Below are 26,829 nucleotides of genomic sequence, written 5' to 3'. Positions count from 1 at the left end.
GGAGGTCTTTATCCCAGGAGACAATCAGCCTTAGGGTCACCACAACACCCTGACCAAGTCCCCCCGCGGGTGACCACTCTACCATCTTCTAGGACCCTGTGCATGTCTCTCTCCAAATGCTGCCATCTTCACTGTTCCAACCTAATCCCTAATCTCAGCCACCCTCCTCCAGGAACCAGCATCCTTCCTAGTCCCTCTGCCTCCCTTCACCTTTATCACTCTGTCTTCTGAGGACAGGCCTTCAGCATCCATCTAAGAGGCCACCTCAGTAAGACAGGCCAGGCCCAGAAGCAGGCAGACTCCTTTGGAGGACCAGCTGAACTAAGCTGAGCTTGTCAGAAGTGAAACTGACTGACGAGAGGCCGCACTTCACAGGAAACCACTATGCAGATACTCTTCTGCTAGATCAGCCCTGCACCCCAAGTGCAGGACTAAAACAAGGATTCGGGCTAACAAACATCTCCAAGGCCAACACACACGTGCCCAGGAGTTCTAGTTTACACTCTGTGACCATCTGAAGATGCTCAGATGAGCTGGTCAGGAGGGACATTACCACGTTCCAATATGGAAAGTGTAAGATGACAAGGCACTAAGCCAGCCAGATGCCAGCACTCCCACCATCCTTCCGGGAAGCCAAGAGTCTTTTCCTCCATTGACCTTTTAGATTTCTGTAACGTGTGCAATGCTAAGAGTGAACCTAAGTACTACAAAACCAAACCCTGGGACAATGTTCTCTAGTCCTCTGTGGGAGCCTCTTCACTTTCAACTGCAACTTTTTTTTTGGGGGGGGGGAGACAAAGAATGTGTGAGATGCACAAGGAAGCCCTCAAAGACACCTTGAAATTAGGAAAAATCTTGCTATAAAGTAGTATGTAAGCCATTAAAAATAAATGAACAGTAACAACCAAAACTAACAAATCCAGGAAGCTTAGCACTCTGGCTAGTGACTAAATCCTTTATGGTACAGCCTCTTAAGCAGTCTGACGTGGTACTTGAACATCTCGGGAACAATCTGTACACTCTGGCCACTTACAGGAAGCTTTCAAAAGATGCTCATTTCATAGAACAAGGCAGGGAGCTCCAAGTCCTTGCAATAACAAATAAAAAGTTCCCATACAAGAGCTCCCACTCAGGTATTCAAGCACCTGCATTTAAGCACCTAATACACACACACACACACACACACACACACACACACACACACACACACGACTGCAGTGTCAGCACTGGGCTAGTGACTGAGTTGTTCATGTGCCCAGGTGAATTTTAACTGTTTTGATTCCTGCTTTTCTCTCTGCTCCTTTCTGCCCTCCTAGATAGATACTCAGTGCTTGGGTTTAGTAATGAGGGAGAAAATGCCAAAAGCTGGCCAAGTTTATTACTGTCAACACTTCTTGTGTATCTACAACAAAGTTCTACTTCACAATCCCTTCACAGAACAGCTCTCAGGTAAGGGCAGTTCAGGTCCCAGGAGGCTCATGGTGACGTCTAGGGACACATTTTGGCTGTGAGAGTGCTTGGGAGGAGGTGCTACTTGCATCTAGTGGGTAGAGACCCAGGACAGTCTCCACAACAGAGATTGAACATGTCTAAAGTGCTACTATTCCCAGGACAGACACGCCCTGACCTACCTTTCGAATTAGAGAGCTCTGCGTAGAATATTTGTGTTTTACATATAGTTTTTTGTATCTTACATATATATTCTTGGGACTGTTTTATATTTGAAAGCAAACCTCTATACCTATGCAGCCAGGACAAAAATCATATATTTTCCCTCTTTTGAAAACCCTTTCTAGTGGGGACTTAATTAAGGTCACATATAAAATCAGTGTGTTGCCGGGCGGTGGTGGCGCACGCCTTTAATCCCAGCACTCGGGAGGCAGAGCCAGGTGGATCTCTGTGAGTTCGAGGCCAGCCTGGGCTACCAAGTGAGTTCCAGGAAAGGCGCAAAGCTACACAGAGAAACCCTGTCTCAAAATAAAATAAAATAAAATCAGTGTGTTAATTCATAAACCTAACAATAAACCTGAAATTAAGAATACTAAAGTTTAACTTTTTTTTAGAAAAGCACATAATTATAGATATGAATCATGACCACAAGCTTACAGGAACATGCATGGTTTAGTGCTAGACTGTCTCTATTTTAAAGTGGTAATGATTCTGGGATATATATTAACTACATCATTGCATGTGAAAAGGAGAGTTGAATAATTTTTAAAATCAAGAAAGATGGTATTTTAAAATTTTAAATAAACTATTACCAAGAAATATTTTTTATTACACTCAGGACTGCTGAGATGGCTCAGTGGGTAAAGGTACTTGCCACCAAGCTTGACGATCCGAGTTCAAATCCAGATGGTGAAAGGGGAGAATCAATTCCCAAAGTTATCCTCTGACTTCTACATGTATATCATGGTGAATCACAGACACACAGACATATACATACACATACACATACACACACATACACACACACACACAGCGTAAATAAATGGCAAGATTTTTAATTATTTGTATTGTACTGAGTGATATGATGGAGTTTTGAATATTTAATTTTTCTATACTACAAACTGTGTCTACAGTCAAATTTCAAACAAGTTTCGACTCACAGACACTCATTAGCATGATATAAATAATTAAAAATAAACAGAAATCCAGCTTTCCAAGTGTTTATAAAATTTTCAAGTTAGAAAATTAATATTGATAAATATCTTCTACAGCCGGTTTCTGAAGTAGCAATTTAATTATCGAGATTAAGGACACTGTGTCATGTCCTTCTGGGTGGGAGCCTTAACCTTGAATGGCTAAGCCATCTCTCCAGCCCAGATACTGTGTCTTATATAGCAGTGAAGGAGATGATTTATCTACAAAAATGTCTGGTAAGGAACTTATACCCAGAATATATACAGAGTTCCCACAACTCAGTAACAGTAAAAACAATCCAATCAAACAATTGGCAAAGGACCTGAGTAAACATTTTTCCAGATAAGATTTATAAATGGTAAATGAAAAGACTCTCAGCATCATTAGCCAAGAGAGAAATGAAAAGCCAAAGACTAATGAACTGTCAGCTCACACACACAGTGGAGGCTCCACAATGAAGTGTCTGTTGGCAAGGGTGTGGGGAAACTGAGACTCGTGCTGCTGGCAGAAATGCAGGACAGTGCAGTCACTTGAAAAAGCCAGCTCTGCAGTTCTCAAAACGGCGAAATTGGGAGACTGTACAGCCTAGCAATCCTACTCTGAGCTCTGTGCCCAAGAGAAATAAAAACCAGCACACACATACAGATGTTCACGGGGTAAGAGGCCCCAAGTAGAATGACCTAGTGCCCATGTATGGGCAGTGACAGAACTGGAACCACAGTTCATTGGTAGAGGGTGCATCCAAAGTCCTGGGTTAGATGCCCATCATTGCACCACCATCCCCCAAAAAGGACAGGAAGCGGGGAGAGACAGGTAAGGAGGAGGAAAAGGAGGTGCCGAAATACTGCAATATGAATCAACTTGCTAAAATCAAAGAAAACTTGGCACCAAAGACCATGCTTGTACAGTTCAGGATAAATTAATCAAAAGAGACAAAATAAGGGCTAAGGAGATAAGATCACTTGCAGCAAAAGCCTGGGAATCAGAATTGGAATCTCCAGCACCCACATATAAATGAAGACATGGCTGTGAATGTCCTGTAATCCTAGCATTACAGGGATAGAGACAAGCTGTTCCCAGCTTACCAGCCAGGTAGACCAGGACACCTAATGCCTTGGTCTCTGCTCATACACGAGAGAGAGAGAGAGAGAGAGAGAGAGAGAGAGAGAGAGAGAGAGAGAGAGAGAGAGAGAGAGAGAGAGAGGGGAGGAGGGGAGGGGAGAGAGGAGAGAGGAGAGAGGAGGAGGGGAGAGGAGAGAGGAGAGAGGGAGAGAGGGGGAGAGGGGGAGAGAGAGAGAGAGAGAGAGAGGGGGAGAGAGAGGGGGGGGGGGGAGGGGAGGGGAGAGGGGAGAGAGGAGAGAGGAGAGAGGAGAAGGAGAGAGGAGAGAGGAGAGAGGAGAGAGGAGAGAGGGAGAGAGGGAGAGAGGGAGGGGGGGGGAGAGAGAGAGAGAGAGAGAGAGAGAGAGAGAGAGAGAGAGGGAGAGAGGGAGAGAGGGAGAGAGGGAGAGAGGGAGAGAGGGAGAGAGGGAGAGAGGGAGAGAGGGAGAGAGGGAGAGGGAGAGAGGGAGAGAGGGAGAGAGGGAGAGAGGGAGAGAGGGAGAGAGGGAGAGAGGGAGAGAGGGAGAGAGAGAGAGAGAGAGAGAGAGAGAGAGAGAGAGAGAGAGAGAGAGAGAGAGAGAGAGAGAGAGAGAGGTGAGTTTTGTATAATAAGGCCTAAGGATGAAGGTCCAGGGGTTTATGGAAAATGAGGAGTACCAAGATCTCTTAGGGGGACAGGAAAAGTCTAACATCCATTGTGGCCATGTCGTACCCCCCACCACTTATATAACAGTTTCGCATAACTCTGCAAAAGCATCATGAGCTACTGAACTGAGCTGCAGACCTTAAAGGGATGTGTGAACACTGTGTGAAGCCACAGGTGAACCAAAATGTAAAACCATTTTTTTAATTTGGTTATTAAGATGACATTGTAATACTGGAAAGTAGTAAATGAAGTGACCTGCAATTTTAATGTGTCACTATTTTTAAAGTAGAGACATGAAGACTGTATCTTAAAATACAGTATATTCAGACATCAGTATTTATTAAATGTGACATGTCACAGGCAGTTTGAGGGCGGCACATCTTTGCTAACCTTTTATGAGGAAGGAGCAGACAGTGAATTACACTGAAGGAAAACACTGGAATATGTCCTATCTTCAAAGTCACTCGACAGAACAAAACAAAAACAAAAAACAAGGAGCCCTCTACGACAGGCACTGTCTGTTGCTTCAAAGCATTAGCTTGCCACAGCAGCACACTCACTGAGCCCACGAACTTGACCATCACAGTTTTCTTCCTATTAATCATGTGCCTCCCTACGAGAAGCAAGGCAAGTCTGGACCACCCCTCCCTGAGGTCTGCGGGCCCAAGATTCCATCTGCAGGTCCCCAAGTGACCCAGGAAGATAAATTGCTCTTGCCCACTATAAAATGTTCAAAATTTTTTTAGTATTTGGTATGTTTTAACTTTCTAATGATGAAAACAAACACTAAACGTTGAAAATAAAAAACCCTTATGCTAAAACTAAATACTTGCCATTGTCACACCCTAAAAGGGCTTTTTCTTATACCCTCGAATCTGTTCTGGGTATGTTGTCCCTCCCACCACTTATATAACAGGATTTTGCCCCATTTAGGAATGGGTGGATTGGTAATACTGAAGATAAAAATAGAATTACATGTTTTGGGCCATCACTACACCATTAAACCATGTGCAAATACTCATGATTTTTACCCAAGATTACGACTATAATAAAAACAACAGTTTTGATAGGTCTACCCTGAATTTTGAGATCTTCTGGACTGCCCTCTCTAAAGGCCAGAATGTACCACAGATTGCGCTACCATTTAAAGAGTCACTTTAAAATACTAATAGCACAAGAAAATCCTCACAAAACACAACATGGCCAATCTTAAAAGAATGGTAGTTGAACTTTGGTGAGCCTTCACTGTCTGCCAGAATTGTGCCAAGAAATCCAGACACTTCACTTGACTCTTATCACTGTCCTTTAAGATTGTCATCACACTTCCTTAGGTGTGGAAACTAAGGCTTATCTTTCCAGTGACACACCAGTTTCAAAGTAGTGAAGTAAGCTGCAATTTAAATGTATCTATGCATCTAGCCACCCAGCCTTCCACCTAAGAATGAACTACACGCCTGCAGGTGTCGAGGCATTCATTTGTACACTGAAATGGTGACTCCAGAGCCCTGGATGGGACTCTTGTTTACTAAAATTCTTTGCTTGGTATTTTATTGTTTAGAATGAGTAGTGAAAAATCTCCACCCTGAGCATGAACCAACGCCATGAACAGGATGTAGCTTGAGGCTGACAGTGCTGTGTGAGGTCACCATGTTGCTCTCCCTGCTACAGGAAATAACTGGAAGCTGTTTCCACAGAATGCCTGGGAACATGATGCAGGGCCCAAAGTGACCAAGGTGACTCTATCCACTTGAGGAACCAAGCTGGGACCAGACTTTAAGTTCCAGATTGTATGATTGGACACCACAGGGCAGTAAAAGTGACAGAAGTAAGATGAGCACAAGCCCTCCAGGGGCCACTCTGTCTAAGCAGGGAGGGACAGGGAAGACAACCGGCAGAGGAGGGTGAAGAAACAACCTGAGGGATGTGAGGAGTAGATACTGCTGACGAGGGCAAAGACGCTGCATTCTCCAGGAGGGGCAGAAGCAAGCGGCAGCTCAGCTATTTATTACTCTGACTCCTTTGTATCCAGAGAACCACAGGGAAAGCTGGGCAACCAGCTGACAGAGCTATGTCATTTCAGGTAACTGTCACTGCCTGAAACTTTCTGCATTTCCATAAAATTTGTCTACAATGAACACTGCAATTTTATAACCAGAAAAAAATTATAACTTTTACTATTTATAAAAATCAATTCAGTTTTAGCCATGTAACATGAGATTTCTAGATTCAACTTCAAGCCTCCATTAAAATGTGTTGGGCCTGCATTATACCGAAGACCACTGCCAAATCTCCTTAGAATTCAGAGTATTTCCTTGCAGTAAGTACATGTCAACAAAAAGTTGTAAAATTTAAGTTTCAAAAGAAATTATACCTCAAAATATGCTTCAGGTTCAACTACATTTTAACATTTTTATCCAAAGGCAGGAAGCTTATATACTACGGCAGACTGCAGCTTTAACACTTTAGTCTCGAAGACACAATGAGTCCCAAGTCACTGATGGATTCTACACTTCTGCAGCTTAACACTGATTCTCAATGAAGACAGGGCTGGCCAAGAAGAAGGGCTGGCCAAGAAGAGGAGAATTAATCTGCTTCTCACGGTCTGAAGAAATCCTGTTCTTGGGTAATACAGAGAAGTTCATCTTTCAATATAACTGGAAGGCCTGTTTCCTGTTGTCTTTTTTTTTTTTTTTCCAAAACCAGAATCCCAAAATAATTCCAGCTATTAATCCTGAATGATAATATCTACAGAAAAAACAACTATCATAAAATCTGATTTTGAAACCAACTGTGATGGTTATCTTGGCTGTCCATTGCTTTCTTGATCAGATTATTTGAAGTGGAAAGAGCCACCCTAAAAATGGGCCATACCTTCTGCAAGCCCAGATACAAGGACATGGAAGAAGAAATGTTGCTTTTTGCCCATTTCCCCTCATGCCTGCAAGTCCATCTGTCCTGCAGCTCCAGCACCCTCCACAGATATCAGAGCCAACTTTTGGGGGCTTTCAATGTAGACTGAAAACCAGCAGCCATTGTTGGACTACCTCGCTGCATCCTGTGTAAGCCAATCTAACAAATTTCCTTTATTACAAAAACTCATTCTATCAGCTCTGTTCCTTTAACAGGTCTTGACTAATAATCTACTAAAGCCATAGCTTTGTAACAGTATTCATGAGAAAACACTGTATTGACATTTAAAAACAGAAAAAACAACTTTCAACTCAATCTTACATTCCAAACCGGGGTGGGGGTGGGGTGGGGGTTGTTGCAGCCTTACCTGGATATCTGATGTCCAGCATAGAGGAGCAGGGCAGTCAAAAAATATAAATAAAGCTGAACCAGATGCTGCCTGGGCAAGGTGAGTAGCACAACACTTAAGATGTAACCTGCAGCAGAGACATGAATACAAATCATTGCACTTTGGTCTCCCAGTTAGTTATTCTAGAGATAAGTTGAAATAAATTATTTTCTAAGTAGCTATCAACGAATGGGGTTTTCTTTTTAATTTCACTACCAAGGTTCATTCAGTTCAAAAATATCACTGTAGATTTTTACAACTGGAAATAGCATCTGTAACCTCTTACATCATCTTTCTACTAATAATTAGATGCAGCACACAAGGGTACAACGTGACCCCTCTCATTGCCCCTTTCTTCCACGCCTCCTTCCCCGTTTTATACCAATCCTCTCATCATCTCTCTGGACTCGTAGGAGCTGCCCCTTCAGACTTCTCCACCTACAGAAGCCCCCGTCTCTCCAACATCTTCCCATCCATCAGTTCACCTACCCAACAAAGGTCCTCAAAACACATTCAAGGGCTCCTCCCCATCCCGAAGGGAAAACCCATGTTTCTCTTCACAGCAATCCCTGTTGTAGAATATTCCTTTACATTGTGTGAATATGTGTCCCTATGATTGGTTTAATAAAGAGCTGAATGGCCAATAGCTAGACAGGAAGAGGTTAGGTGGGACTTCTGGGGACAGAGAGGTCTTAGGGAAGAAGAAAGGCAGAGTCGTCAGCCAGACACAGAGGAAGCAGGACATTCAGGAGGAGAGGTAAAAGCCATGTGACAGCACATAGATTAATAGAAATGGGTTCATTTAAGTTATAAGAGCTAGTTAAAAACAAACCTAAGCTAAGGCCAAGCTTTCATAATAAGTCTCTATGTCATGATTTGGGGGCTGGTGGTTTAAATTTCCCCTTGTCGATTAACTTTTCACTCCATTTGTACCCAACGCTTTTCTTTCTTTCTTTCTTTCTTTCTTTCTTTCTTTCTTTCTTTCTTTCTTTCTTTCTTTCTTTCTTTCTTTCTCTCTCTCTCTCTCTCTCTCTCTCTCTCTCTCTCTCTCTCTTTCTTGTTTTGTTTTTGTTTTTGTTTTTGTTTTTGTTTTTGTTTTTCCGAGACAGGGTTTCTCTGTGTAGCTTTGTGCCTTTCCTGGAACTCACTTGGTAGCCCAGGCTAGCCTCGAACTCACAGAGATCCGCCTGGCTCTGCCTCCCGAGTGCTGGGATTATTTTCTAATCATCTATTTATCCCTTTCTCTGCTATAAAATCATTTTTTACCTTTCTCCTCTATAACTGAGAAGCCAATCAGCATCCAAGACAGAACCTTTGGCTATCCTGTCATCTTTTATCTGAGACACTGATCTCCTCTTGACCTCTCATTTCCCTTCCGTTTTTTCTTTCACCTTCTTCAGTGAATGTTGGAAATGTGGTCCCTAAACAACCGTTCTCTCTATGGAACTATAAAAGGATTTGGCACAAAGCAGTAACTTTTGCTTTGAATATTGATACCCCTTTCCAGATAAAATACCCACAAATAATTCCCCGACTCCTTCTGTGTATGGAAACAAACAACAACCACCAAAAACCCACTTCTTATTCCAAATGGACATCCAACATCACAGAAAGCTTGAGATGGAGCCCATTTATGTGTTCACATAATCAGCTCTTCGCCTGCTCCTGACCAGGTAGCACAACCTCTTCCAATCTGGAAACCCTAGTCACTAAACTTACAACTTGGTTTTGAGTAAACATGCTTCAGAACTATTAATTCTGTGAAATTAACCAAACAACTTTAACTAAGGTTGATAACAATGAAGCTGAGCCAATGATAATTTATAATTAAGCAAACTGACAGCATTTAAAAAACGATGACCCACTTAAAGCATTACTGCCTGGGGCTGGAGAGACAGATCGGCACTTAGGAGCGCTTGTTCTTGTAGGGGACCCAGGTTTGACTCCCAGCACACCACTGCCTGTAATTTCAGTCCCAGGAGATCAGATGCCTTCCTCTGGCCTCCATGGGCATCAGGCATTCATGGCATGCGCAGACATCCAGGCAGACAAAATACTCATATACATAAAGTAGAATTAAAAACCATGTTACTGGTGAACCTACTGATTTATTATTAGAGAGATGGTAGGACTGGGGGAGAACTGGGGGCCTGATCAGAGCAGTGGCTTAGGGTACCGAGATGCAGTGAGATCCATATTTAAACAGAGCTAAGTGCTGCTCTCTGCATGAGTGGGTGAAAACAAGGAAATGGAAGTGGTTGTGAACTTTCTGGCTTGGGTAATCAAGAGGATGGTTCTGCTATTGAAACAGTAAACACAAGAGGAAGCGGAAGTTGGCCATGACGTCAAGGTGCTGAGTGCAGTGACTGGCGGCAAGGCAGGTGTCCAGGATGGTCAAGTGCAGACATCTCGCAGGTGGTTAGGGATGCGTTCCCTGAAGATTACATACCAGCTAGAATACAGAGATAACAGACAGCCCCGCGTGACCCAAAAGGTACTTAGGATCTCTAGAACAGAGACCTAACCTTCACAACACGGCACAGCAACACGGCTCACAGTGGAAGAACACTAACCCCACACAAAGGAGGTAAAGGCAGTGGACAACGGTTACAGGTTTGCAGGAAAAACCATGAGAGATCACCCAAACAAACCAAAGGCGAAAACGGACACAGATCCTGAGCAACATCATCACCAAAGGAGTCTGAATTCTGAGCACGGTGGTGCAAGACTACATAGCTGAGGATTGAGAGGTCAAGGCCAACCTGGGCTACATAGCAAGTAGCCACCTGTATATATCAAGATCCTGTCTGATGCAAAGAAAGGGAGGGAGGGGAGGGAGAGAGGGAAGGAGGGAGAGGAAGAAGAGGAGGAGGAAGGAGAAGGAGGAGTTATAAGGAATAAAGGAATAAGTCAGACAAAGAGGGGGGCAGGGGAGACACACTTGTCAGTTTTTATTGTCAACTTGACAGAACTTAGATGGAACCTCAACTGAGGAACTGCCTGGATCCAGTTCGCCTGGGGCCACTTCTGTGAGATAATCTTGACTGAAGGCTGATGTGGAAGGCCCAGCCCACTATGAGTGACACTGTCCCTGGGCAGGTGAGCCTGGCTGTATGAGAAAGCTAGCTGAGCATAAGCCAGTGGGCAAGGCCGCAGCAAGCGGTGTTCCCCCATGGTCTGGACTTCAGTTCCAGCCCTGACTTGCCTCAGTGACAGACTGTGACTCAACGATGGACTGTGACCTGAAGTATAAGCCAAAATACACACTTTCATCTCTCAATTTGTTTTTGGTCAGTGTTCTATCACAGCAACAGAAAGCAAACCAGGGCAAAAAGGAAACACTTGCCCTGTGAGCAGGAGGACCTGATTCTCAGACCCCCGACCCAGGGCAAAACAAACAGCTGGGCATGGTGCATGCTTAAACTGCAGTGTTGGGGAGACAGCAACAAGGAGACCCCGGGGTTCAGAGACCAGCCAGTCTATCCTATTACCCAGTTTGAGGCCACTGAGAAACCAAAAGACGTGAAGATAGACAAGCTGCCTAGGGTCTCACAGAAAAGAACATCCTTATGCTACCTCTTCACACTAACAATAGGATGGCAGTAAAACTTCCACAGGGCTGTAGTGGGTATTCGCTCTGCCCAGGACTTTGGGCTGTCTGGCCTGACAGAGGCGGTGTTTCTTGCCTGCCCACCTGACATCTTAAAAGGGAGGGAGGCGGGGGTTTCGAGCTCTCTCTTGGACATGGAAGGTTTCCTGACACACAGTTCGGGGACCTGCTCTGGAGCATTCCCCATCTTTCCCTGGGAGACAAAGAGGTGACAGCATCGCTTCACTGTGTATCAGTGAGACTGTTCTCCCCATAAGACCCCTTAATAAATTGATATACACAGACCACTGAGGCTCTCGTGACAGGGTGTTTTGTCTGAGGAATGAAACTAGGTAATTAAACGCTCACAGAAAACCAACAAAAGCTACATAATTTTGAATCTTGATGAGAACAGGATTGATGATTATTTCAAATTATGTCCTGCCTTTTGGGAAAAAATGATTTTATAAAATTAATTTTTAAAAGACTTCTCCTCAGAAAGAAAGGAAGGAAGGGAGAGAGGGAGAGAGGGAGGGAGGGAGGGAGGGAGGGAGGGAGGGAGGGAGGGAGGGAGGGAGAGCAGGGAAAGTAATAATAAAAGCACTAAGAAAGAAGGAACTGTCTTAGGCAATAAAATATCTAAGCCCTGAGTAAACAGAAGACAGTGTGTTAACAGGACACAAGCCCACAAGGCTAAAAGAACAGGACGATGCTGGAATGGACCAGAGCAAACACAAAAATTCACCGCATAAAAGAGAACTAAATTAATAGACTGGCACTAGAGTTGTCGAGGAGAAATTACTCAACACCACACCGTGACCTGCATATGCAGATAAATTCCAAACACAGCAAAGAGTTCACTGTAAGAAAGAAACCACAAAATCAATGAAACACAATACAACACAACTCTTTCTTTTTTCTCTCTCAGTTTTTTTGAAATGGGGGTCTCCTTAAGTAGTTCGGGCTGGCATCAAACTCGGGCTCCTCCTTCCTCAGCCCACCAAGCACTGGGATTCTGGGCATGTACCATCATACTCAGCTCCAAACTCTTGAGAGTGAAACTGACCCAAAAAAAACCCTAACACTTGGGGGGAGAAGGGCATTTCAGTAGAATCTTACAACCTAGCAGTCTAGAGAATGCGCCAACATTAAAAAAAAAAAAAAAAAAGCACAAAACTATATTCCTGGGTGTGGCAGACACCTGTGCATCTGGTAAGGAGATCAATTGGGAGGTTGGGACAGAGCTTTGATAGTGAAGCTGGGATAGCCTGGACTACATAGAATAACTATGTCTCAACCAAAAAATAAACATGAGCATGTAAGTACAGTAGAGACGTTTCCACATAAACAAGGCAGGCCAAAGCTTCTGAGTCAGGCCCACTACGGGCTTCTATCACAGAGAAAAGGGAACACATGGATTCATAGTGACTGCACCCACAGACAACACCTAGAATTCTACAGGAGGAAATAAAAGCTACTCTGACTATAACCAAGAACAGACAGGGAGAACACTTTAACATACACCTTTTAATGTTCTGACTTCTGAACATAAATGCAATACTTTGACATTTGAGCAGTTTTACAATGTATTCTGTAAACAGAAACATTAGATTACACAACACTCTGACAAAGCCTTCCGCCCCCCAAACAAACAACAAAACACTATGGCTGTGCTTACCCTACTGTGGACCTACCTAATCACAGTATTTGAGAAAGTTCAGCTCAGCTGGGCAGTGGTGGCGCACTCCCGTAATCCCAGCACTCAGGAGGCAGAGGCATGCAGATCTGAGTTAGAGGCCAGCCTGGTCTACAAGGCAAGTTCCAGGACAGCCAAAGCTGTTATACAGAGAAACCCTGTCTTGAAAAACCAGGGGAAAAAAAAAAAAAAAAACACAAAGAAAAAAAGCTCAACTGAGTTGGTGAAGTTATAAACCAGAGTAGATGTCAATTGTATCAGAACCTATTCAATTTCTGAAATTAATGCTTCTATTTATTAGACAACTGTTTTAGAGTAACTTCCAACATTTTAGAAATAATATATGATAAAGGCATTTTTTAAAGCCACAGTGTGAATACTTACCAGATAAAGCTAAAAACATCTAAGCCTTGTCTCTGTTCAACAGCTGACTGGAAGCGCTTTCCATAACTGGTTAACATAGAAAGCCTAAGGCTGAACATTCATTCTAGTGTCTGTAACATAACCCTCATGTCATACATTTTCTCAAGGAAGGTGTCATATGGGAAAGATGAGTTCACCAAACCTACCCTGCCTCACTTCTTCCCACAAGGACAGACCTGGTACACTCTTACAGGCTTCTAAGGGCTAAGTGTTGGAGCTCAGAAAAGCCTTCTACAGATAAAATGTCGTAAAGACAGGACAATTGTCCACAATTTTATAAAAGATATACTTTGCTGCTTTATAAATTTAATAACAAAATTGTTTTTTTTGTATAATAATGCACCATTTAATCTATGTTTGGAGCCAGACAACAGAGATGGTAACTAAAAGCATGTCATTTGTTCCTAAGCTAAATGTTATTTTGAGTACATTTTGTTTCAGGCCTGAGTATCTTCACTTTCTTTAACCTCAAAGCACACTAAGTTTAATTTTAGGGTTATCTTTTTCCAAGGAAGAAAATACTACACTATAAAATTTCAGTTAGTTGAAAGAAGTATTATATTTGCAAGTGATATAATGCTTTGACTCACGAAAATAGTAAGAAAGGCTGGGGAGGTGGCTCCCCCAGTTAAGAGAACTGTCTCCTCTTCCAGGGGACCCTGGCTTGGTTCCCAGAGCCTATGTGGCTGCTTATAACCATCTGTAACTCCAGTTCCAAGGGATTCAATGCCCTCTTCTGGCCTCTGTAGGCACTGCATGGATGTGTTACACTTACATATAGGCAAACCCTCATACACATATAAAAGAAAAAAAAATTTAATAAGAAGAAATATTGCATTTTATAAAGCTTACTTTGGCAATTACTACTTAACTCCAAATTAGAAGATGCTGTGGGATGTTCTATATGGCAAATGTGTTGCTCTGATTGGTCAATAAATAAAACACTGATTGGCCAGTGGCTAGGCAGGAAGTATAGGTGGGACTAACAGAGAGAGAAAAGAAAGAACAGGAAGGCAGGAGTCACTGCCAGTCGCCGCCAGAACAAACAGAATGTGAAGATGCCGGTAAGCCACGAGCCATGTGGCAAGGTATAGATTTATGGAAATGGATTAATTTAAGCTATAAGAACAGTTAGCAAGAAGCCTGCCACGGCCATACAGTTTGTAAGCAATATAAGTCTCTGTGTTTACTTGGTTGGGTCTGAGCAGCTGTGAGACTGGCAGATAACAAAGATTTGTCCTGACTGTGGGCCAGGCAGGAAAACTCTAGCTACAAGAAGAGGCCAAATTCCAGGAAAAATATCTCTCGTTATTTACATTTCATCACATTAAAAGCAAAAATGTTTACCCGTGCCTTCTAATTTTATTCTTGAAAACATAAATCCTGCTCCCCTCTAGTTCTAGCAATTCCTATACCATGCTAAAACAAAACTATAAACAAAACTGCAGACACAGCCATTAGTACAGTCAATTCCATGTACTGGAGGTTCATTTGATCCAGATTTTAAAAAACGGATGTAATGGCAATTAATGAAAAAAAATTATGAGTATGGAAAGAAACAAGGAGGAGTACATGGGAGGGTTTGGAAGGAGGAAGGAGAAAATGATATAATTCTAGTATAATCAGAAGGAAGAATTTTTTTAACATATAAATGGATACGAACTCATCATAAAGCCAAAAAATGCGTGCAGACACTTACCTACATAATGCATATTAAGAGCCAAATATTTGTACTGGAAAAGGGGGTTGTTGTTGAGGCTACTTCTTTGGATCTGCTGGAAAAAGGAGCTGACGTCCCATCTGTACAGGACATCCAGGAGCATGATGCTTGGTACCCTCAAGGCCACGTTCAACACTGCCTCCAGTTTCTCCTTTGCAGCCATGGTTTTGTTTTTGTTTTCTTGGAGCAGACCTAAAAGTCAGAAGACACAATATGTAAAGAAAAGTCAACAGAGACCACCTTTCAAGAGCCTCTCAAGAATCTAATGGGTTGTCCCGGAAAAATCTCTACTGTTTCCATATTTAAATTACATCAAAATGCTCTCACTTTCAGATATACCCCAACATGATTCAGACTAAACATTCACACTTCCAAACTTCAAGAAGCCACTACCTCCAAATTGCCTGACTTAGCAGCAAAAGCACTCCGTGAGAATGCTTTAATTTGAAAAAAATACCCTCCTTATGTAGTTGAGACTGAGGAGAGAAGATGTTAAAAAATATCTACTAAATGAAAAAGCCTAAAGTACTAATGAAAGTGTGGCAGGTTCAGTTCTCTGCATCTTACCTAGGTACCTAGGTGCGTCCTTACCCTTAATGGTTCACAGTCAAAACTGAAGCACTAAGTGTATTCCCTTTGTTCCTTTTTACAGTGCTGGAGAGCAAACCTGTGGCCTTGTATCTGTGACGCAAACTTATACCAAGTAACAGTCCCGGCTGGCTGCATCGGAACAGACAATGTAGAGAATATTCAGGGAAGACACAAAGAAACATAACTGGCGACACTGTTTCCTTTTCTACACTTATTTGGAATTCCAACAGTCTCTCCTCAGAGAAGGCAAATGAGGCTCACCCAATGAGTGGTAGCAGAGTCCGTAAGGTCTTTGCTTACACAATGAGAAGCACAGAGAGAATGGAGATAAAAAGGAAGACAGGAAGGAACTGGAAAGCAGTTATCAGGATCTCAAAAGTCAATGAAATAGCTACAAATTAATCCAAGGAATGTACACATGGCAACCCAAGTGGAGAAAGAAGAGCTTCAAGAGTAAGGAGAATTCTGGACTCTTGGCTCTGACCATATCCTTTTAAGAATTCTGCTGAGAAAGCTAAACACATTTCTAACTTTGGCAGTAATTTCAGACATTACAGGAGAAATGAAAACATTTATTTTTGAAGGAGATTATCGTGACAGCTTGCTGTGCTACAGTTAAGTGTTTGTCACTGTCCCATCATCCTCTGGAACTGCTGTGAACTCCTAGCTCTGACACTTTGAACTCAAAGGAACTAGGCTTAGCACATCAGTCAGAGGTTTCTAACGAGCCTATGTCAATCATTCCCATAATGACAATGTTGTCACACATATACACATGCTGCCGATAATGTTACCATTTGCTTAGTAAATAAACTGTGATTCTGATGACTTGAAATGAGTAAGAGCTTTTAATCATGTTCCCATACACAAAAATATACCGTGGAACTCAAACAACAGATCTCTGTTCTAAGAAGAAAACTACCAGGAAAAATAAAATCTCTATAACCAGTCATAACTGCAAACCACACCGTAGTTCTCAATCTCTCTAACATTGTGACCCTTTAATACAGTTCCTCGTGTTGTAGTGAGCCCATAACAACAAAATTATTTTGTTGCTACTTCATAACTATAATTTTGCTATGAATACTGTTATGAATTGTAATACAAATATCTGATATGCAGGACATCATATCCAAGGGGGTCACGACCCACATGTTGAGAACCACCGACTTAAGGGAAGCTCTTGCTCCTACAGTCAACCCTGCATATCCACAGGTTCTGCATCTGTGCAGGCAATACTCTCAGCTTGAAAATACTGAAATGTTTGCTTTGCATATAGTCAGACCTTTTCTCAGCACTGTTCCCTAAGGAATAGGGTATAAACACTACCTACCTAGTTCACAGACGGTATTAGGTATTGTAAGTCATCTGGAGATGGTCTGAACATGGCATGGGTGCACTTGAGTAGGCTCAGCAAGCAGAGAGTGCTTGCTGCCAAGGCTGACAACCTGAGTTCGAGCCCCGGAAGCTACATGATCAAAGGAAAGCACCAACTCCCACAAGCTGTCCTAGGACCCACCCCAAGACCACTCCCCAGTGAAGAGGAATACAACTTAATAAAAGCATACAAGAGGCTGTTCATAAGATGTATGCCATTTATGAAAGGGATCTGAGCTCATGCGGGTTTGGTATCTAAGGGATGTCCTATAACCTAGAGGGGAACAGAAGAAGCACTATATAATGACATTATTATACTGGAAAAGTGACCATGCCTGTATATTCTAGAATCTGGTGTAAACCACTACTGCCGTCTGTGTAACAAACAGAAGAGGGCATTACTGAGTTGGTATTTACGGTCAGTACTCATCTAATCTGGTGCCTTCCTCTGTGTCTAATGTTACTTATAAATTGATCGTATTTCCCATTTATTATAACTCTAAAAGAGAAAATTTAAGCACATACTCCTATTGTGGAAATCTAGATCTGAATATGGATAGAAAAAAAAAAAGTGCTGCCTAATCCTTCAGGGATAATCTATTAAAAAAAAAAAGAAGAAAGAAAGAAATCCATTAGCCGAAAGGTCGTTTCCTAAAAATTCCCACCTATAGCTCCTATCTTAGAAATGTAACAAACAAACTAATAAAAACAAACCTTGGGTCCCTACAGCTATCAGTTTAGAAGAATATCCAAGAAACAAAGATCAGCACGATTAACTCAAGAGCCAAACATCTAAGAAACTGGAGTAGATAAAGTCAGACCGCATAAGAAGAAACCTATTACTTATTCAATGTTTCCTTCATTTCTGGAGCTGTTGTAAGTCATTAGTGAGATGCCACATTGAAGTACATGGGAGAAACATGTAAAACATGAAAGACCAACCCCATCTCTCAGAACTGTATCATTCTGAACTTTTCTGAAGTAGGCATACATAGGAACAGGTGGGAACCATCATAAATAAAAATCAATGCTCTGCAGTCTAGCCCCACACACTAAATCAGTGGTTCTCAACCTTCCTAATGCTGTGACCCTTTAATACAGTCCTCATGCTGTGGTGACCTCCAACCATAAAATTATTTTCTTCACTGTTTCATAACTAATTTTGCTGTTATGAATCATAATGTAAATATTTTTGGGAAATAAAAGGCTGCCCAAGGGGCCGCACCCCACAGGTTGAGAAACACTGCACTCAATAAACCAACATCCAGAAAAAATTCAGAGATATATGCCATGTTTGTAGAAGCTTAAGATTATTTACACCTTCCAAACTGCTATATTATAAGGACACGAGGTGGCCGGGCGGTGGTGGCGCACTCCTTTAATCCCAGCACTCAGGAGGCAGAGGCAGGCGGATCTCTGTGAGTTCGAGGCCAGGCTGGTCTCCAAAGAGAGTTCCAGGAAAGGCGCAAAGCTACACAGAGAAACCCTGTCTTGAAAAACCAAAAAAAAAAAAAAAAAAAAAACAAAACAAAACAAAAAGGACACAAGGTAAAAATGCAGCCACCTGGGCCAGCAAGATGGTTCAGAGCTTCAGATGTTTTCAAACAAGCCTAACGACCTGAGTTCAATCCCTGGGACCCACAGGGCTGAAGGTGAGAACTGACTCTCAAGTTGTCCTCTGACCTCCACAGTACCAGCACAGAGATATGCACACCTGCCCACACAGAGACACTAAATAAATAATAGAAATTATATATCCTTAATGATTGGTTCAAACCTAATATATTTTCCTAGGTCTAGTGTCAAACAAGGCTAATGAGCATTTACAAAATTGGAGCTCATTCTCTTAAGACAGAAACACCAGCTGGGTGTGGTAGCACAAGCCTTTAATCCCAACACTTGGAGGAAAAGGCAGGCAGATCTCCTTGAGTTCAAGGCCAGCCTAGTCTACAGAGTGAGTTTCAGGACAGACAGAGATAGAGAAACCAAAAACAAAAAACTCAGGAACACCAAAACCAAACAGTTTGTTTGACACACCCAGATACAAAAATATAAACTTTCTGCACTATCTTCCTGCAAGATCCTAAAACTTTCTTGAGTTATGGAAAGAACTGGAAATGAACTCTCCATCATAATGTTTCTACAAGCATCACAAACTAAAGATGACTCAAACCTACTTTATACAGCACAGCAACTAAAAAATTGAAATTTTTCTTCCCAGAAACCAAAAACTTTTCTTCCCAGAAAAAGAAAGGACGGTTCTCAAGAAATGCCTTTCCAAAGCTTGGAAACAGCAACGTCTTGTATAATGTGCATAGTTTATCATTGGATTGTGGGTTAGGAAACACAGGGCAGTCTTCATTTTCCTAAAACTGCCATATTTAGTTTTGAATAGGAAGAAATCAAATAAATCATCCTTAATAAGAAATATGTAATGGCTGAGCTCTACTGAAAAACCATCTTAAATTAAAAAAAAAAAAGAAAATGTGGTATTATAAAAAAATAAAATAAAGGAATCCCACATCTCCTTAACTCCCCTTTTAAAAAGACAACGCAAAAAAAGAATAATACATAACACAATGTAAAATTACTGATGACTTAAATTGATAATATAGGTAATTTAGGGCCAAAAGTTACACCTCTTTCGTTCACCTGAAAGAGGGTAAACAAAACCATCACCATTAACCTTCTTTCTTTACCCTCAGCAATTACAGAAAACCTCTAAATCAACTAAAACTGATGGTAAGCAGATTGGGGGAGGGGGGGCGGAAAGCTGTCCATCTGTCGGGGATGCTAAGACCTTCAAAAAAAAAAAAAAGCGAGAGGGCGAAACCGGACCCTAAAATCCGAAGTAACGCCGCCCAGAAAGGAGAAAGCAGGAAAGAGAAAGAACTTCCTTACATAAGCGTTGGCACACGTTTTAAATATAGCTAGTCCTCCCCACTCCCACCGTGCTGCTTGCTAACTTTGTATGTACTTGGTTTCCACAGAAACTACTAGCAACCCTGTGATTCCACCTCATCTCCGAAACCACCTCGATGAGAGTCCTCACTCAAGCGCAAGAGCGGTCGTTCAACGTTAAGGGGTGGACAGAGAGGAAAACAATGCTACCTCTGCCATTGGACGCTCAGCCTGGGTCACGACTGCAGCACCCACAGCTCATCCTTTTGGGCCTGGTTCAAGATTCGCAGAACTGCACACTCGGTATTTTAGAAAATACAGACACACACAGTCCCCTCCTTTCCTTTCAGACTAGTTTCCTGTTTACTGCAGACAGCGATGCAAAGCCATCCATTAATCTTTGATGCCTTCCCACTGCAAAGGCCCCCTTCCCCCGCCCCAGCTCGCTCTCCCCGCCCCCCGCCGCTCCCCCCCCTTCCCACCCCACGCCTGCTTCTCTCGGATGCATTTGAACTGTAGTAACCCCAAGCCAGCTCCCGGCGAGCAGGCAGCACAGCACAGCAGAGAAGCAGCAGCAGCGCGGCGGGGACGCAGCAGCCCCAAGGCTAGGGGATTACGTGGAGCAGAAACTCTGCCAGGGAGAGGCCCGGGTGCTCCCCTGTCACGCCAAGGGTGCTGCTGGCTCTGCCGCGCCACACACCGAAAGGCGTGCTTAGAAGAGTCAAGCCAAGTTCCTAACCCCCAGATAGAATGGGGAACCCATTCCACAGAGAGCATGAGTCCTAGGGTGGAAAAGCAGAGCTGGAGAGGGGGAGCCGAGGGATGGCAAGCGGGAAAAGGAACCAAGGCACAGTAAAGGGAGAGATGAGCAGCTCGTGACAGTGAAGAGTCTGACACATTGCCCGCTGAGCCAGAGGTCCCCCTACTCAATGAGCTTAGCAGGTATTTCTGAACCCCGCAACCACGCACCGCCTGCACATGGTTAGGCTGAGTTTAGGGGCAGCGAGGAGGGGAGACGCCAGTAAAGAGGGAGAGAAGCTTGGAAGCAAAGTGGACCAAAAAAGCAAAAGAGGGGAAGTTGGAAACGCAAACCTGAGCAAAGGAGCCCGGACTGGGCACCTCTGCGAGAGAGACCGGGAAAGGCCTGGCAACCGGGGTACTGGAAAGAAGAGAGGGGTGAGCCCGAGTGAGGGCATCTCAGGAATGTGAGGGTTCTCTCCCTCTCCAGGCGCGGGAGAGGAGGGATGATGGGGAGAAGGCAGCCGAGGCCCCGGGAGCTAGTACGGGGCTCTGCGAGGAGGTAACAGGAGACCGATCGCTGCTCGGGGGTGGGCGGGAGGGCGCAGTGCGGAGGGGGACCAGGCCCCGGCCAAGATCCGGAGGAGGAGGGGGGCGCGGCGGGGAGGAGCGAGGATGGGGGAGGGGAAGCGCAGTGGGCAGCAGGCCTGCGGGATGCTCTGAGCTGACCGCAGTCACCTGGAGCCGCAGCCTCCCTGCCTGCGGGGCGGCACTGGGGATGGCGGTGTCCGCTGCTGCCCGGTTCCGTCGCCCGCCCCTCCGGTGAGATCTTCGGCTGCGACGGCGGGGGGGCCCGGTATGCGCGGCTCACAGCGGCGGCTCTCCCGCGTCCGGCCTCGGCTGCGGCGTCTCGGGAGGCGGCGGCAGCGGCAGCGGCCCGAGCCGCGAGGTCACCATCGTCCTCGGCGACAAAGGCGCTCCCGGGCCGAGCGCCAGCACCAGCGCCCGGCGGCCGCCATGGCCTGGTCCCCGCGCTCCGGCTCCGCCCCCCGCGCTCTGCGGCGACCGCCGGCTCGCGCGCTCTGCGCCTGCGCGCGAGCTTGCCATCGCCCGGCCCCCGTGCGCCCACGCTCACTCACTATCGCTCACGGCGGGATCTGCTCGCACCGCCTCCGGTGAGTGGGCCCCAGACGCCGGCTTCTCTCGGGTGCCGGCCCGGGGGACTATGCCGAGGCAGGGTGAGGCTACACCCGGGCAAGCACTGTGACCCCAGCCATTCTGACACGTGTTCGCGCTCACCCCGCCGACACCACGAGCCGCACGCGCCCACACCCACACTCACCTGCTGGGACCACGTGGGACAATGTGAAAGGCTGGTCCCTGCCGCGTGCAAACGCTAGAGCAATTTTTAACTCCCTCCTTGACTGGGCTAAGGCTGTCGCCTCCAGGGCATCAGGGACTACATACGGTAAAAGGTTGGAAGCTGGATGAGTGAATGGTTCGGAGTTGCTCCCAAAGACTATTCTGACTACTTGGTTTGGTGCAAATAATTAACTACCGTATGAAAATAAATGCTGTTAATGGGTTTGTCGTTCCTTTTGGTTCAAAGTTCAAAACACGTTACTGTGCACACACCCTCTTCCCGACCTCCAGGAGTCCCCTTTATTCTGCTCTAGTACTGTGACACATTCCTACCTTATTTTAAATGTCAAAGCTTATAGAGCAGGAACTGTTCCCAATAGCATAAGGCCCCAGGCTTGCTGTGAGTATTACTCATCCGAGGACTTTAGCTGGACTTTGCAGAGATCTATTACTACGTTCATCTATATTACCTTGCTTCGCCATTAACCTGCAGTTTGCTCTGCTGCTCCTTGCTTTTGGTTTAGTCCCTAGAGAACCAGTTGCCACTAGAAACTAGTGTGGCCTTTCATTAGGCAATGCCTAGGTAACAGAAGATGAACACCTCGTAATTTGTAAGGTGCTGCCACCATGCCGGCTCATTCTGAACTTGCCAAGAGGCTCTACCTTATACCTGTACAAGACAAAATAAGTATTCTTGATGTTTGTGTCCACTGCTTAAGACACACACACAATTCTAACCTCTGTGTCTCCCTTGCTACAAGTGTAAACACAACCTCTACTTTTAAGCAATGCCATCCTAGCTGGAGAGATGGCTCAGCTGTTAAGAGCACTTTCTGTTCTCCAGAGAACACCACCCACCCACTCACCCCCACCGGGGGGTTCATTTCCCAGCACTCAGGTGGCAGCCCTGGCTATAACAACAGTCCCAGGGGATCTGATGCCCTCTTCTGGTCTCCATGGGCACTACAAACACGTGTTGCACAGACACACATGCAGATAAAGCATCCATAAAATAAGTAATATGTAAACAATGCCATCTTGGGAGACATCAGTAAAATTCACAGAAACATATCTTCCCTTCCGTTGTGTCCTAGCTTATTTTCCTGTGGCTGTGATAAAACCCAGGCAGAATTTATGGGAGAATGGATTTATTTCAGCTTGCTGTTTAATGTACAGTCCATGATGGGGGAAGTTAAGGCAGCAGGAACTTGGAACAGCTTGTCACTTTGCGTCTCTGGTCAAGAAGCAGAGAGGGATGCATGCTAGTGCTCAGTGTCTGGTTCTCCTCGCTCTTAAGCGGTCCAGGATACCTTACTCAAGGAATGGCATCCCAATAATCAAGATAACCCTCCACAGACATGTTCCCATGTGACTCTAATTTTGTCAAATCAATGATTAACAGTAACTGTCATATATACCGATGTCATGGCATGGTGTAGACGTTTCTGGGAATTCTGTTCATAGCTCTTTATAACCACTTTTGTTCGGGTTCCTTAGGCCACTCTGGACTAAACATTAAGCCTGTCACATCACAGGGCAGTGGGCTCATGAGTCTCTGCATACAGCCTACTAAGTAAGAAACTGCACTGGGTAATGGGTGCAATTGGAAGCCGCCTATGCTAGCAAGACATTCTCTCAGCTTTCACTCTCAAAGTTCTACTACTGGCTGCGTCGAGAAAACATGAGGCCAAAAATATATAACAAAGAAGTCAAAATGCATAGAACATTAATTTGGATCGGTTGCCTTGATTCTCCTCAGATAAACTGCAGAATCTTGACAATACTGTTCCATTAGATTTGGGCTTTGCCTAAGTGGAAGGGAGGCCTGCCTCAACCCTTGCCTTTCTTTGTCTTTTTAAAGGAGAAAGAAAATGACTTCAAAGCTTAAGAACTTCACCATGACTTCGCTGGACGTGTAAAAACAAGGACAAGTCACATGCCCTTTTACCTTTGAGTTTTACAGGAGTGGCCTGTAAATGCTGAAGTTCAAAACAGCTTGTGAAGAAAATTACTCTGGTAATGAAAGGGTTACTGCAGGAACCTTGCTGCTAATCCAGTTTGGGGAGGCTCCAGAAGCAGGTAAGTAAATCAAACTGAAAAGAAAAACCCAAAGGAAAAAAGAATCCAACTGGGATTGGAAAGAAGGTCACAAATAAAAGAGAAGGGTCACAATGTAAGTACTTCCTGGAAAGAGACACTCAGCCACCCAAAGCAGGAAAAACCAGGAACTACATTTATTGGAACAGACTTAAGGAAATGCCCCAATGCCACAGCTTCATCATAAAAGGAACAGCCTGGGAGCTGAAAGGGAAAAGGTGATGGATTATGACTGGGGACTGACAGAACATGCAGGGTTCCAAAGTTATCTTCCTTTCTTCATAAATACATCCGATGGCCAGGCGAAAGTCAGTGCAGTGTTGCGAGCTGGGCACGTTTGCTGCAGGTCTAGTCATTCTGAATGACTACCTCCCAAATTCCTTATAAAGCCAACTGTTGCCAACAACCAAATAGAACTAGGCTTCTGTGGTAAATCTGCATATAACTGATGGCCAGTTCAGGCCAGAGTTGAGATATCAGCGTAGATTTCACATGATTAAATCAACCTCCAAAGAGCTTGAGTAGCCGACACTGAGAATTTAAGGGGGAGGGAGGAGATTTTCATGTGTTCATTTATTCTTATGCTATTTTTTCTGAGTATCTAGACATTTTTTTCTACCCAGTTAAAAATATTGGGCAGTCAACATTGAGAATTTGAGGGGGCTGGGGAGACAGTTCAGTGAGTAAGAGGCTTGTTCTGCAAGCATAAGGATCTGAATTTGAATTCTCCAGCACCCACATAAAAAGCCAGGCCTAGCTGAACATGGATACCCATATCCTAGCATTGAGGGGTCGAGAGAGGTGAATCCCAAGAGCTTGCTGCTCAACCGACCTGGACAAGTGCCTGGCTTCTGATTAAAAGAAAGACCCTGCCGGGCGGTGGTGGCGCACGCCTTTAATCCCAGCACTCGGGAGGCAGAGCCAGGCGGATCTCTGTGAGTTTGAGGCCAGCCTGGGCTACCAAGTGAGTTCCAGGAAAGGCACAAAGCTACACAGAGAAACCCTGTCTCGAAAAACCAAAAAAAAAAAGAAAAAAAAAAAAAAAAAGAAAGACCCTGTCTCAACAATAAGGCTGAGAGATAGAGAGGAGGAACTCCTGACGAACTTCTCTGATGTCTGCATGCTCACTCCCATGTGCTCAGACAAGCATACTCACATGTATGCAATTCACATATTACTTACACACACACACACACACACACACACTCAATAATCAACTGTCTAAATGAAAAGAGTCTACAGGAATCCCATTCTACCTAACTATCCTCATGGTTTCATTCTGAAAGTTAATTCTGTAAAGAAAATGATACATCATTAGGCAACATAGTCCACTAACGGGAGTGTGGTGGTGTGAGTGAGAGCATCCTCCCCGAGTAGGCTCATAGACTTGAATGCTTGGTCACCAGGGAGTGGCACTATTTGAAATGATCAGGAGGTGTGGTCCTGTTGAAGGGGTTGGGCTTTGGGATTTCAAAAGCCCATGTGAGGCCCAGTGTCTTCTCTCTGCCCAAGAATCAAAATATAAAACTCTCAGCTACTGCTCCAGGATCTGCCTGTGTGCCTCGATGCTCCCTGCCATGATGAAAATGGACTAACCCTCTAAAACTGTAAGCCAGCCTGCAGTTAAATGTTTCATAAGAGTTGCGTTGGTCATGGTGCCTCTTCACAGCAAGAGAACACTGACTAAGACAGGGAGATTATTTTCTTTTTTCTTATACATGTAACAGCTGGATTCACACACAATTGAATCTACTTAAATGTTCTCATTCAGTGCTTTTTAAAAAATTATTCTAAGTTATACAACCATCACTACAATCAGTTTTAGAACATTTAATCATAACCTTGTGAGGCACATCATTAACAGTCACTCTAAGGCCTTCTCCTCAGCTCTGAGCAATAGCAAATCCCCTGTCTTCACCTGTTCTCTGCATCACCCAGCAGTGGTATCATATGCTACACAGTGGGAGAAGTATTTGGTGGGGCACAGGTCTGGCTTATTTAGCACAGTATTTTCAAAGAAATGGGGGGAGGGCACAGAAATTTGTCCTTTCCAAGTAGGAGCCCCCTAGTTAATTATCCAATACCAAGTGGTCAGCCCTGAAGACATGTACATACAAGCAACACTAAATGGAATCATCAGGTTGCATTTGTGTCTTTATGCACTAATATATATAAAACAAAAAAGAGGCCATGAATTTGAGGGAGAGGGGATATGAGAAGAGCTGGAAGGGAAGGGGGTAAACAATGTGATTATGTTTTAATTTTAAAATCATGAACAAACAGCAACAGAGCAGCTGGGCATGGATATGCTTATAGTCCCCGCACTGCAGAGACAGGGACAGTCAAACCCCTTCCTGTGGGGCGTTTACCCACAAACCCCACAGTTCTCCAGAGTTTTCTTGAGTGTGAGCAGCAGGAAATATTAGATAGAAGGATTTATATTGTGGAGAATATTGCGGAGATAAACAGATAGAAAATAAAGGATAGCCTCGAGAGGGCCTGGAACCTATTCCAATGGGCCCTGACTGTCTCTGCCTCAGTGTATTTATAGAGACGCCAAGGGTTGGAGCAAAAGACACGCCCCTCCCCCAGCCCAGCCAAGTGCAGACCATCTCAGACACCTGCACTCAAGCCCGTGGTCCAATCATCC

At 44.3% G+C, this 26,829-nt stretch overlaps 2 protein-coding genes across 8 annotated transcripts in view; one reads left to right on the top strand and one right to left on the bottom strand.

Annotated features, from left to right (window-relative positions):
• Rnf145 (ring finger protein 145) overlaps nt 1-22,197 on the bottom strand; it is a 48,588-nt gene extending 26,391 nt beyond the window's left edge. Inside the window, exons 1-3 of one of the 5 annotated variants that reach the window (XM_076578191.1) lie at nt 22,063-22,197; nt 15,093-15,305; nt 7,665-7,773 (exon numbers count right to left, since the gene is read on the bottom strand). In XM_076578191.1, coding sequence (XP_076434306.1) covers nt 7,665-7,773; nt 15,093-15,276 — 293 coding nt within the window. In that variant the 5' untranslated portion in view covers nt 15,277-15,305; nt 22,063-22,197. Of the gene's footprint in view, nt 1-7,664; nt 7,774-15,092; nt 15,306-20,192; nt 20,418-21,074; nt 21,306-21,458; nt 21,592-21,859; nt 21,956-22,062 lie in introns of those variants that run through there. The other 4 variants (XM_076578192.1, XM_006971601.3, XM_016004946.3 and 1 more) reach the window with 4 other exon arrangements.
• LOC143274554 (uncharacterized) overlaps nt 21,579-26,829 on the top strand; it is a 52,098-nt gene continuing 46,847 nt past the window's right edge. For 2 of the 3 annotated variants that reach the window (XR_013053232.1, XR_013053233.1), the window contains exons 1-2: nt 21,579-21,895; nt 23,944-24,161. Coding sequence is in view for 1 of the 3 variants with exons in the window: in XM_076578193.1 (XP_076434308.1) it covers nt 21,579-21,895; nt 23,944-24,001 (375 nt within the window). In the remaining 2 variants the exon portion in view is untranslated. Of the gene's footprint in view, nt 21,896-23,943; nt 25,010-26,829 lie in introns of those variants that run through there. The other variant, XM_076578193.1, reaches the window with a different exon arrangement.

Source organism: Peromyscus maniculatus, chromosome 8 (assembly GCF_049852395.1).
Source record: "Peromyscus maniculatus bairdii isolate BWxNUB_F1_BW_parent chromosome 8, HU_Pman_BW_mat_3.1, whole genome shotgun sequence".
Classification (NCBI taxonomy): domain Eukaryota; kingdom Metazoa; phylum Chordata; class Mammalia; order Rodentia; family Cricetidae; genus Peromyscus; species Peromyscus maniculatus.
Note: the sequence above shows the minus strand (reverse complement) of the source record. Positions and strands in the feature narration are given on the sequence as shown.